General features: G+C 39.0%; 1 protein-coding gene across 1 annotated transcript; it reads left to right on the top strand.

Moving 5' to 3' along the window:
- Positions 1-692: 692 nt before the first annotated feature.
- mpi (mannose phosphate isomerase) lies at positions 693-13,500 on the top strand. The gene is made up of 8 exons (XM_085412840.1): positions 693-832; positions 1,898-2,025; positions 4,075-4,275; positions 4,547-4,688; positions 4,783-4,962; positions 6,526-6,699; positions 8,091-8,299; positions 10,082-13,500. The coding sequence occupies exons 1-8, from the start codon at positions 817-819 to the stop codon at positions 10,298-10,300; spliced, it is 1,269 nt and encodes a 422-aa protein (XP_085268966.1). The 5' UTR covers positions 693-816; the 3' UTR covers positions 10,301-13,500.
- The last annotated feature ends 496 nt before the right edge of the window (positions 13,501-13,996 follow it).

Genomic DNA, 13,996 nt, shown 5'->3' with positions numbered 1-13,996 from the left:
AATAATAATAAAGTATTAATAAACTATTTGTGAATCCTGTGGATGCCTCTGCATTTCTTCCTTTGCTAAATCCATGAATCTTCTCTGAGGTCTTCCTCTTTTTCGCATCCTTCTGTAGTTACAGTTTGCACATCACCCTTGTTCTTGAAAATTCATATCAGTGCACTTCACCTCCTTACTTCAGGCATCCTCTCATTCTCCAAGATTGTGTCAACCAATCTGGTCAGTAAGACAACATCTCCATACCTCCACAGGTATGTCATTTGGACCAACCACATTTCCACTCGTAGTTCGTTTCATAGCTGGCTCATTAAATTTTCTGAAAAATGTGTAATGTATTTATAGAAAAAATATATATAAGAGAAGACTTCTGTAAAAATCTCATATGTATGAAAAGTTTTAATGCATAAAAAACTCCATACTCTTTTAGTTCAACTTTAATTTACTTATTATAAAAAGAACACACACACTCACACACTCTCTCTATATAGCTATAGATATATCTATAGATATATATGTTTATATGTATATTGTTCTTGTTGTTTTATTTTCTTTCCATTTTGGGTTGGTCCTAACTGTCGGATGTCCTCGTAGGGCATGTCCAGAATGCCCTGTGACCAGTTATGGTCGAATAAATATTAAAACAAACAAACAATCTGTGGCGTTTAGTTTTAATTTTTTGCTTTGTTCTTTTCCAAGCAATTATCTCTGTGGGTAAAAAGCTGAAATTATTCAGTTGAATTATTCAAATTAAAAAAAAAACATCTGCCACGTCCGTCGTGACGTCACCAGCAGCCGTCAGTCGACGTCGCAGACATGGAGGAAGTGAGAGGTGAGAGATTTACTCCTTTTAAACTGTCTGAAATGATCTCTTTTACAGATACATACTCAGCTAGCTAACAGCAGATGTTTGTTTACGCTGCGTGATGTCCGGTGCTGCTCGGTAATATGACGGGAGGCTCGGCGTTACCCGAAAAACCACCTCATTGTTTCAGCCGGCGTTTTGATTGCTTTACGTGTGGCTCACTGTCCTTTTCACTGTGCTGTTAGCACCTCAGCCACAAAGATGGAGTTTAGTATTTTTTCCCTACCGCATATAAAACCTTTACTTTCAGCTACATTTGTCTGAAACCGGCAAACAGAGCCTGCCAAACGTAAAGCTGCTTACTGTGTGTTTCTGTCCTGTGAAGGCTGCACCGTCAGCTGCCCGGTGTTCTGATTAAAAATGTACCCCCAGCAATCCGTTCCGCTTGTCTTACTGGTTTAGCGAAGCAGGTAGTTATTAGAAATCCAGTGAAACTTGTTTAGTTCAAACTGTGATAAGACAGAAAGAGAGGTAATGAGGTAAAGATATATTATTTAAATCAATCAACTCAATAAAAAGTGTTATTAAATAAATTAACATCATATAAAAAGCCGAATATAACACAACAAAGAGCCTAATAAGTAAAACTATGAGGTGTAAGGTAGAGGCGATTTTCCTGTACCTACATAAATCTAATGCATTTTAATATTTTTATAGATGACTTTAACGCAGGTTTTTTCTGATGATTGGTATTGCATTATAAAGGATTACTGGATCGTGGGCACAAAAAACAATTATTACCATGAGCTTCTGATGATATTTAAAGATAGCTTGTTGTTTGAATGATCTTAAAGCAGTACAGCTATCACCATTAAAAGCTCGACATGGGTCTCACTGTGTGTGAAGATGGAAGCCTAATGTGTTATTGTCTCAGTTCTGCTGCTGATAAACTGGCTGCTGTGTGCATATGCACCTGTCAGTAGAACATTAAAGAGGCTCATACTAGAGTTTTGTAACTCACTGTATGTTTTTGTTTTTTTGGTTTTTTGTAATATTTATACACTTATTGCACATTAAATGTTTCCTCCTCAGTGTTTCCCCTGACCTGTGCTGTGCAAAATTATGCATGGGGCAAGGTTGGACTGGACAGCGAGGTGGCCAAGCTGGTGATTGGCGGAGATGCACTTGCTGTCGTAGAGGCTGATAAACCTTATGCAGAGGTAAGGCCCAGAGATATTTGGGGTACCTGTTGGAGGGAGGGTAGTGAACATTTAACACTCAGTATTGAAAATGTACAAGCATGCATGTGATTCATTCTTAAAAGTTAAAGAAACTTAATGTTTTCAGGTTTTCTGAAAACCTGAGACCACTATGCTGGAACAGAGCTGGAAACTTGGTTTTCACTCTGGTTTTCTGGAATAGGTTTGAATAGAATTGTAGGACTACCATTTCTTGAGATAGCTACGCTTGAGTCGTTTGAGCTTATTTACACTTACTGTCAGCAATGAGGGATCTTTAACATTTGAATTTAGCGCTGTAGTCTTATGTTACCGTTAATGATACACAACTCCTCAGCCAAGCAAAAATAACGTAATCATTTTGGTTTTAAATGCAGTCGTGTCCTAGGCTGTCTTGGCACAGGCTCGGTGCTGTGCATGCCTTTAATAAGTCTGTCTTTATTTAGCCACAACAGCTTTGCAGTGTTTGTCATAAAGGTCATTAGTTCAGGTTACGATAGTGCTGATATTTTCACGTACTGTGGACCACATCCCTTGGTTGTACACATTTTCAGAAGGATGACTTTGATCAACACATTATGTGACATGTCTTTTTGTTTAACTGACTTTTGGTGTTTTATTTTGTTTTGTTCTTTTTAAGGGACTTGTCACCATAATTCTTCCCACAGCTGTTGCTTTTTTCCCCACAGACTTCCTGTTATAGTCACAGCCATTGCCCCCTGGTGGCTAGTAAAAATAACGCAGATTTAAGGTACCTAAGGCTTTACGTTTCAGACCTGGGCCTCTAATATGAATAAACATTCACGCAAAACTAGTTAACTGGCTAAATTATCCCAGGCATTCCCCTGCCCGTTCGCATAAAAGGGGTGGTCTTGGCACCACCTGACCAATCTAAAGGGGGCATTTCACGGGTTGTATGACTTTTCTTTTTTTTTTTTTTCCACAGAAAATGATCCCTATCTGAGCCACCTACTGCAGAGATGTTATCAAATGGTTCTCACTGAGAACCAAGAACATATAAATATACTATATAAGTATGCAAGATTGCAAGATATGTTGTAGAAAGTTATTAATCTGGTTATTTAGCAGTAAAAATAATCATTTAATTCCAGTTATTTACACATTAGAGTCCATTTAAACTTTAAAGCTACACAGCTTGATAAACAAGATGTGGAAACCAATTCAGTTAGTCATGGATCAAAGTGAAATTAATTGTACTGGTTGAACAGGTATTCTCAGTGTGTTTTGTGTTCTAGAACCAGTGTAAAAAAGATTTAGAATCAAATTATAATCAAATCCAACTATATTTGATTTTCTAAATCTCTGAATCATTACACACCCATTCTGTGATATATTCCATACAACACACAGTTTGTGCTTCATTCAGTGGTTTTAGGCACAGCTTAACAAGCAATAGAAAACAAATTCCCCCAGCAGACAATCTATTAAACAACCATGCTGTGAATAAAAGACTCCATAAAAACGTCATTGATTCCAAATGGAAACTCTGGAAGTAGCCTGATTGAATATAAAAACACTATTCAACCTTAGTGTGCTGTCAAATTTGATATGAAGTCAGGAAGTACAGTGTAGGTGTCTAGTTTTTGGATCATCTGTTTGCTCACTGACACGTGACTTTGATAGAGCTTGTCCTTTATTTACAAACTGGAATAGCGCTCTGATCCCGTAGATTACACTCTCATAGTTTGGATTCCTTCCTTTTCACTCGCTATAAATGACCATGGTTTGGAGTATTGGGTTAATTGGGTCCATGTATAATCGCAGGCTTTTCTCTCAGTCAGCAAGACATCTGGGGCCTCTCATAGGTTTTTTAGAAAGTTTCAAGGCAGATAAAAAGAAAATAAGGAGAGCTACAAAACTGTGGTTTTTATTATTAAGATTTAGTACTTAGGAAATGTAAAGTGTGCCCACTTTTGGAACCTCTTGCTGCAACACCAACAGGAATATTTCTAAATAAAGTAAATAAAGTATGAGCTGTTATTCAGCTGAAAGCTGTGCTGTTTTCTCCAGCTGTGGATGGGTGCTCATCCAAAAGGTGACGCCCAGATTAAGGACAACAGGATCGCACAGACCACCCTGGGCCAGTGGATCGCCCACTTCCCTGCATGTCTGGGCTCAAAGGTGAAAGACACCTTCCAGGGTCAGCTGCCTTTCCTCTTCAAAGTTCTCTCGGTCAACACGGCTCTGTCAATACAAGCCCACCCCAACAAGGTGAGTACACGGACTCCCACACCTGCTCAGAGTTCAAGTTCTGCTGAAGCTGGCTCATCATTGTGAACTGGCTGAAGTTTATGGGTGGAGGCAAATGTCAGCTGCTTTATTAAATGATTTATCAGGAGAAAGCATTACTCAAATCTACTTGTATAGCATGTAGTGATACTAAACTCATTATATTTTCAAGTTTTTTAGGATCAAGGACATACTTTTTTCCTTTGTATGTGTATGAAAACGCATGTTTTTTTTTCTATAATGTTTTGGTCAGGAATTAGCCACTCGACTACACACTCAGTTTCCGGAGCACTACCCAGACACCAACCACAAACCGGAGATGGCCATTGCTCTCACCCGCTTCGAAGGCCTCTGTGGCTTCAGACCAGTGGAAGAGATCCTGGAATTTCTTGAAAGTGAGTTTTGGATTTTTTGTGTCAAACCAAAAAACATGTACTCTGCTTCAAATGGTCATAAAACAAAATTAATCTGTGTGTGTTTATTTGTCAGAGGTCCCAGAGTTCCACACTCTGGTGGGTCACGGGGCAGCACAAGAGCTGCGGGGCGGCGTGGGAGATGCAGACCGTACGAGCCAGGCGCTGAAGAGGTGCTTCACCAGGATGATGGATTGGGAGAAGAAGGTGGTGGTAGAGAACCTCAACGAGCTGGTGAAAAGGGTCACGGAAGACGGTGAGAATTAATTTTTTTAAATGATCGTCAACAGGTTTCATGATGTGTATGTAGATATGTGTCGTTTAACTATTACACATTTCTGAGGCAGTTTTAATGTAAATTACACAAAAATTTAATCAAGGCCACTGAAGGCAAAAAAAATATTTTGAAAACAGTTTATTAAAAAGAGATTAATTTACAATTGTAGATTCTTTAAAAGATCTATACTATATTAAATTTAAAAAAAAAACATTGACATTGCAGAGTCAAAGTCTGATTTGCAGTATTTGTTTTTATAGCCAAGGATAATTTTTAAAACTAATCTCTTAATGCGCAATTTTAAATGTATGTTCTTGTATACACAGCTTACAGCTATCTACTGTTATGTTTGTAGTTCTGGGTCTGTGAAGGTTCTCAGTCATCCATGTCATCGTAGTCTAAGGAGCTTGGAAAGAAAAGCGTCTGGACTTCTTTAGGTTGCTTGAAGACGTTTCACCTCTCATCCGAGAAGCTTCTTCAGTTCTAGGGTCAAATGGTGGAGAGTCCCGGATTTAAACCCCGTGGGAGTTTCCCCCCAAGGAGGGAAAAAGGGACCCTGGGCCATCTGACCTCAGGAAATCACATGATAGGGTGGGGCTAGGTTTCACAATGAGCTCACCCGAAACCCTGGTTGATGGTGACCCACACCCGTTTTCACACCTTGGCTCATGTGATTAGGTAAAGGATCATCAGGGGGTCCTTTTGTCCCTCTTTGGGGGGAAACTCCCACTGGGTTTAAATCTGGGACTCTCCACCATTTGACCCTAGAACTGAAGAAGCTTCTCGGATGAGAGGTGAAACGTCTTCAAGGAACTTAAAGAAGTCCAGACGCTTTCCTTTCCAAGCTCCTTAGACTTTGTAGTTCTGCCCACATTTTAACCAGGACCTACATGTTGAAGATCGAATCTGTGTGTCAGATTGGAGTAATTACTAAAATTATAAAGGCTAAGAAACCTTTGTGTGATTCTGTTGTATACTGGCATTGGATAGGAAGGTTTCTCATTAGCTAGTGATGATATTTTTAATCTTGACTCCCTCAGGCAGTCGGGGCAGATGGCCGTCCCTCCCTGAGCCTGATTCTGCTGGAGGTTTCTTCCTGTTAAAGGGGAGTTTTTCTTTCCCACTGTTGCCAAGTGCTTGCTCCTATGAGCAAGCATTTGACTTGAGGCATTTGATTTAGCACTACATAAACTGAATTGAATTGAAAAAGTATGTAAGACCTGAAAAAGTGTGGTATCCGCTAACTTGAAGCATTTACTAAAACATAATTGCTGAAGTATAAATAATGTTTTGAGGGTATTTGTGTTAGAATAAATAGCTACAGTGAAAGGGTAGGGTCCAGCTGTGATTGTGTTGCCCTGAGTTCACATCAGGGGAACGGTGCTGTGCGTTCACACCTAGCAGTGTTAGCATCTGGCAGCAAAGTCGACCATTCTGCAATTATTCAAAAATGACTTTAAAACACAGAGAAAAATAAGAGCTCAGTTTGATCTTATGTTTTGCTAACACAGTCCTACCTCGGGATGTTTGTGATCCTTGCAGCTGCAGCTGGAAAGGACACGTCAGGCATCAGTGGTGACCTGTTGCTCCGTCTCCACTCTCAGTACCCTGGAGACATTGGCTGCTTCTCAATCTACTTCCTCAATCATGTGGTCCTGAATCCAGGCCAGGCCATGTTCCTGGGAGCCAATGAGCCTCACGCTTACCTTTATGGAGGTCAGTAGATAGCATTTACATTTATAAGATTCTAGTACAATAGAGCTCCAGATTCAGTTGAGTGAGCGTGACTGAAACTGTTGACTTTCCAGCGTCGCTGCAGTTCTTCTGCATAACAGAGCAGCAGATATGGCTTTTAAGAGCTAGTATGGGATTATTTAGCAGCTTAGGCTTTTCTGTCTGAACGACCAATTTGACTATGCCAAGACTGGCTTCTGTCTGTCCACAAGACTCACTTCTCTACAGTATTGGTCAGAATTTTAGTCAAGCTTACAACACACTCATCACCTAATGGATCACATTTGTCATTTTACAGTCAATAACCTGTAAATTGTGAAGGTGAATAAACTGGATGAGCTATTATGTCATAGAAGCGCTAGGTCTTTAATCCCAATCATAAAAATGAACAATGTTTTTATCCATCTTCTGTTACTCTCAACGTCACGTCCACTGCATCTCTACCACAAATCTTAAAGTATAGATCATAAAGTCTCAAAACTGCAGGCCTCTGTAGTTTTGAGAAAATGCTACTCAAATATTGAACTACGTTCAGCTACAGATTAATACACAGGGAGTTTTTAAAGGAGGATTGTGCATTTTTATTATTTTACACTGAAGAACCCTGAAGTATACTAAAAAGCTTGTGACAGAGCAGAATACATGTTGTTGTACAGTCAGAGATGTTTAAACTGGAATCTGTCCAACTAAATTATATCAAAGACTGCCACAGGAGTGAACTAATCAGTCTGCAGGTAGGGAAACACAAGACAGGACGTGGTCTGCCAGCAGCTAATGAACTTTCACAAAAAGTGGTGTTTGTCTGACAGTAAACAGTAAATGGTGTCTGTCTCTTGGGAGGAGGAGAAAATAGTAGGCAGAATAAATAATGTTTTGGGTGTCACTAACATAACCAAGTAGCCAACTCCAGTAAATTCTGTGTGTATTATTTGATTCCTTAGATGAGTTGATGTTAAATACATCGATTTAGTTATTTTCAGCAGATGACGTGGAAGCTAGTAAAACTGTCTCATCCACTGGGAGCAAACTGCAAAATGCTGAGAGCCAGCCTTTTTTTTTTTTTTTTTACCAGAAATGTCGAGCTTTGGTGTCATCTTCTTTGAAACATGAAGCATACACAAGAGCTTCTCTGTGAACTCAGCAGTCTGTGAAGCACTGATTTACCGCAGTGTCTTTTTTAGCAGCTGTCTCAGCAGAATAAAATGCAATCCGGCTATGAGATGTGTTGATGATGTGTTCAGCTCATCTTTATCTCTGGAAAATTGCCCTGTTCTGTTGTTCGCCCACATGAAAGCATCTGAATCTGTTTAACATTGCAGGATTTTCTGGGAATTGATTTTAATATTTGATTTTCTATTTATGCACCCATCTAGACTGTATTGAGTGCATGGCCTGCTCAGACAACACTGTGAGGGCCGGACTGACACCCAAATACATCGATGTTAACACGCTCTGTGAGATGCTGAACTACAGCCCCGCCCCCGCCTCCTCGAAAATCTTCCCGTGTCTTCAGGACCCCTCTGACCCCTGCGTGTCCATATACAACCCGCCCGTGCCAGACTTCACTGTCATGAGGATACAGGTTAGAAAATTGTATAGTTGATCTCATCTTTAAAATAAAACCTTGTCATTTGAGAAAAAAAACAACTAACTTTACGTGATATATTGACATTATATACAAATTAGACATAACACTGTGACCGCTGCTAGTTAAAGTGAATAACGTGGATTGTCTCTTTATCAAGGCTTCTGTTAGTGGGTTTGATATATTAGGGAGATAGTGAACATTTTGTCCTCAAGGCTGTAAGTGAGTTTGAAAAGGAGTGATGGCTAGATGACTGGGTCAGAGGATCTCTGCAGCTCCTGTGGGCTGTTCCCCATCTGCAGTGGTCAGTATCTATCAGAAGTGGCCCAAAGAAAGAACAGTGCTGAATAAGCGACGGGGTCATGGACAACTAAGGCTCATTGATGCATGTGAGGAGTGAAGGCTGGCCCGTGTGGTCTGATCCAACAGATGAGTAACTGTAGCTCAAACTGCTGAAAAGGTTGATGCTGGTTCTCATAGAAAGACATCAGAATACACAGAGCATCACAGTTTGTTGTGTATGTGGCTGCATAACAGCAGACCGGTCAGGGTGTCCATGCTGATCTGCATCAGAAGTGGACCAAGGAGCAATGGAAGCAGTGGTCTGGTCTGATGAATCATGTTTTATTTTCTTTTACATCACGTGGATGGTCAGGTGTGTGTGAGTTGCTTACCTGGGGAACACCTGGCAACAGGATGCATAATGGGAAGAAGGCAAGCTGGTGTAGTGTGACGCTTTGGGGAATGTTCTGCTGGGAAACCTTGGGTCCTGCCATCCATGTGGATGTTACTTTGATGTGTACAGCATTTGATAGAAACAGCATTCTCTGCTGACTGTGGCCTCTTTCAGCAGCATGATGCTCCCTGCCACAAAGCAAAAAATGGTTGGACCACAGCAATGAGTTTGAGGTGTTGACTTGGCCTCCAAAGCCCCCAGATCTAAATCCAGTCATTCTGTGGGATGTGCTTGACAAAAGAATCCATGAAGGCCCCCTTTGCAACTTACAGGACTTAAAGGATATATTGCTAACATCTTGGTACAGATACAGCAGCACATTTTCAGAGGTCTAGTGGGGTTCATGCCTCGACTATAGATGTATGATGTGTTTCATTGTAATTATTGTTATTTAACCCTGTCATGCATGAATTATGACAACCTCAATCAGGATTTTTTCTTAAGTATTTTTATTCATCTTTTCATGCCTAAAGATGAAGGAAAAAAATCCTGATTGAGGTTGTCATAATTCATGCATGAAAGGTTTAGCAAAGATCAATGAATACTCATGCTAAACTTCACTGATTTCAGGAAGTTAGGTCCCAATTACAGACAGTAAAGTAAAAGTAAGGAATCGCTTAAATCACCTTTCTTCCCCCCGTTGATGATCAGTCTTCTTAACCATATCTACATCCCTAAGTACAATGAGGTGCCGACATGTGACTGATTAGATAAGAAGCAGTTTAACATGTGTAGTTAACTGTCTGGTGAGTGTATATGTCGTGTACAGTGTCATTTTACTTTTTCATGTGTCTAGATTTTATTTGATTCCAGTTCAGCAAAATGGTTTTTCATACCTACCTTTAGTTAATGATAAACCATTATTGATGTTATTACAACACCTGTGATTTTAATACTGTTAAAAATACACATCTTTGATTGACATCCAAACTGTCATTGGACTATTGCAAGCACCACCTTTAAACAGAAAGTCTCGAATGTTTTCTTTCGTTTTTTAATGTTTGTTTTAAATACCGACTCATTGTCACCCTTCCATCCTGCAGATCCCAGCCTCAGTGAAGCAGTACAATATTTCTCCAGTCGACAGCGCCAGCATCCTCCTGGTCATTGAAGGTGAAGCCACGGGAACCTCGCCTGCTGCTCTCTCCGACCTCACACTGACGCGGGGCAGCGTCCTGTTCGTCTCGGCCAACGAGAGCGTCTCTCTACACATCACCTCGCAGTCGGGGATGACCCTTTTTCGAGCCTGCTGCCTTCTGTAGTTGTGGGTCTGTGGTCGTTAAAGCTCATACTACCTGTTTGTTTGTATTTGTGATTTGAAGTGTCGAGGTTTGTCCTTGTGTTTTACCTGAGCTCGATGACTCGTGCACTTTTTACAAGATAGTATAGAAGCTAAAGGAGCCTCATCGGTACCTGCTGCTCCCCTTTAACCCCTAAAATGTAACATGTGCCCTCTCTGCCACCTCCAGCACTCTTCTCTAGCTTTAAACTCCAGTTTTAATCCAATGCTGATGGATTTATTGGTTCTTACCCTTTTCGTGTGTGCAAGTACTCATAAAACACAGAAGATCTGCACATCCAAAATTCTTTATAGGTGCTGGATAGAGGGCAGAATAAAAAGTAAAATATGTCTGTTTAGTTGCTGTTTTAGTGTTTAAGGTCCTTAGTTTGCTCAAAAATAGAAATCTGAACATCTGCCGTCCCAGGACAAGTGAAGAACATCCAACATGATTAAAAGTTTTCAATTAGCTGAAGGTGGATTGTAAAAATATTGGTGATAACTGGAAAAAAACATCAAGTACAGTTAATTTCTCAATTTTTTTCCTGCATGTTATTTTATACCCTGAATTATGAAGGTGACACACACTAGCTGTAATGAACTAAACAGCATTGTGGGGCTGATGTTTACTGTTGTACACTTCACCACCACTCAGTGCTTTGAACAGCCAGACAACCAACCTGTTAAGGACAACAAAGCACATCTGTTTTATATGCCAGCTACTGCGTTCCAGGATCAGTGTTGTCATTTTAACTTTAGCTCAAACTGGAGAATATCCACCTTTCAAACTTAATTTTAGGCAAAAAAAAAAAAAAGAAAGTAAAAGAAAAACATTAAAAAGTACAAAGTGTGATACTGAGATGCCTGTGCATGTTTTAGAGCAGTAGCACTCTCCAGAGCACCTTCTGTGATTACTATATCAGTGCTACAAACCAATCACAGTGAAGCTAAGCCTGCTGAGTGTTACTGCTTCTGTTACCAGCGCATGTTTTACAGTCTGGAAACATCCCGTCAAAGTGGTGAAAACTCATGAGTATTAAAAATGAATGAATAAAAATAAATAAGAAGCGGGCATGAAGAGCCATTTCCATCTCTGTCCCATAAAGCATGACGATGTGGCAACCATGTAGGGGTGTAACAATTCTGAGACCGAAACCATGATACAAACGTCCACCATACTGTGTCATGTAGGTACTCTGGGATTCACGTAGAGCAGTTAAAGCATGCTAACTTTATGAAAGATGTAATAAAGATTGTTCAAGTAACAAGCAGGGACGCCTGCTATTTGTCGACTATACATAAAGTCCAGAAGTACTAGAAGTGCAGACTTTAATTAGTGCTTTAATTGGATGCAAGTTAACTGTTGATTTGAAGAGTTTGTTCAGTCACCCATAACAGGTGGGAGTACGTTTTGCATTGTGCTAATCTGGATGTATCAAAGAACTTTTGCACTGATTTGATTGGTAATTTATTTCAACATGTGAACAATATACAAGTACATTTAGAAAAGAAAATAAGAGAGAAAAAAATACTATACAAATTACATACAAAAAAAACCGTTCTGATTAATTTACATGTTGAAAGGGAGTGGGAAGAAGTACACACTTATTTAATCCCACCCCTTTGCCATAAATTATCAGTTAATATTTAGTCAGCTTCCTTACTGATATAATTTGTAATAAAAATAGCGAACAGATTTCTGATATACTTTATACTATAATATCACATCATGAGTTTTTTGTTTGTTTGTTTGTTTTTAAATAGAGACATTCACTTAATTTCAATATTTTCCTTTTCTTTATAGATCGAGAAGATCATATTTTCATAACTCTTTTTGAACAGTTTTATGTTTGGACATTGCTTTAATTCCATATTCAGCCTGTTCCATAGTTTCACTCCATGAACAGAAACACAAAAGCCTTTTCTTGTAGTACGTACCTTCATTGTTTTGAAGTTACAAAAACCCCTTAAATTATAACTTCCTTCTTTCAAAAAAAACATACTCTGAATATTACCTGGCAGTTCTTTATTTTTTTCTTTGAATAGAATTTGTGCTGTTTGGAATTTCACTATATCGTCAATTTTCAATATTTCAGACTGCAAAAATAGTGAGTTTGTATGTTCCCTATAACCTGCATTGTGGATGATTCGAATTGCTTTTTTTTTTTAAGAGTAAAAAGTGAATGTAATGTGGTTTTATAGTTATTGCCCCAGACCTCTGCACAATAGCTTAAGTATGGTGAAACCAGTGAACAGTATAGAATATGAAGTGATGTTCTGTCGAATACCTGTTTTGCCTTGTTTAGTACTGCAATGCTTCGTGATACTTTGGAATGAATATATCTTACGTGAGCTCTCCAGTTAAGTTTTTCATCTATTATTACCCCCAGAAATTTATTTTCACTGACTATTTCAATATCAACACCATTTATTTGAATCTTTGCATTTGTATTTAAACTACTATTTCCAAATAACATAAGTTTAGATTTATTCAAATTTAATGATAATTTATTTTTATCAAGCCAGAACTTCACTTTACTTATTTCATTAGTCATATCCTCCAATAAATTCTGCAGTTCATCACCGGAGCAAAAAATGTTTGTATCGTCAGCAAAGAGAACCACTTTTAATACACTGGACACTTTCTTCTTGGGGAATCAAATGTTTTTGGGACAACAGCTGAAGCTGTCGGACAGGACGGGCATTGAGACTGTCTGAGGGTATATAGAGCTGAACGGGTAAACTTCACTTTGCGGAAAAAAGTGAGGGAACTCATGCAACCTAATGGATTTTTACACCATTTTCAAATTTTGAAATCACTCTGACATGTTTCTAGCTATTGGTTGTACTCCTCATTGTCCTGTTAGCTGTTAGTAGCGTAGTAACTTGAAGTGTTACATTAGGAAGGGTATCTGGCATAAAAACTGTGCCAAATCAAAAACTCAGATCCATCCGCTGTGGCAGCATCTTGGGGAAAAAAGAAAGCAGCTGTAAATACCTCATTCAGCAGTTTTCAATGTGCATGAATTCACGCAAATAACTCACGGCAATACTTCACTTTGTCTTTGGTGTGAATGCAAAAAAAAAAAAAAAAGGTATGAACCTTGTAGTTTGGGAGAATTGTTACACCTCGAGAATCATAAATGCATACCGAGTCAAACATCTTGTTTGTCAACTAACAATTATCTAAACCTGCTTTAAGGTACTTATTGTAATTTCCTCTGTTTTGAAAGTGTTTTTAACACCTTTTAAATTTAAATGAAGCTTTCAGCAGAATGTAAACAATTGATCGGCATGACTTTACATCCAAAACACTGATAGATTTTTTTGTTGAAGAAATATAAAGAGAACCTTAACCAGGGCTGGACGGCAATTTTGTGTAATACCAATTTGTACCACAAGATGGTGTATCAGCGTAACCTTTGTTTAACCAGGCAAGCCATTAGAACAGTTTGTACAAAGGCATTTACTGGTGAAATACTGCCCCCTGGTGATAAAGGTTTTAGTTAACATTTGCTGCAGTTTAATTACAAAAAGTACCTTTAAAAGATTTTTTTGTCTTTTTGTACAGTTGTACAACAAAATGCTGCATTGAATTTTATACCTTATTGTATTGGAGAGATTTTTTGACTGTTGTTTGTAACGATTAATCAGCACGTGGCGATACATATGAAGTAAA

This window comes from Rhamphochromis longiceps, linkage group LG7 (genome assembly GCF_057381845.1).
Source record: "Rhamphochromis longiceps isolate RC_006_pf linkage group LG7, R_longiceps_female_GT1.1, whole genome shotgun sequence".
NCBI classification, from domain to species: Eukaryota; Metazoa; Chordata; class Actinopteri; order Cichliformes; family Cichlidae; genus Rhamphochromis; species Rhamphochromis longiceps.
Note: the sequence above shows the minus strand (reverse complement) of the source record. Positions and strands in the feature narration are given on the sequence as shown.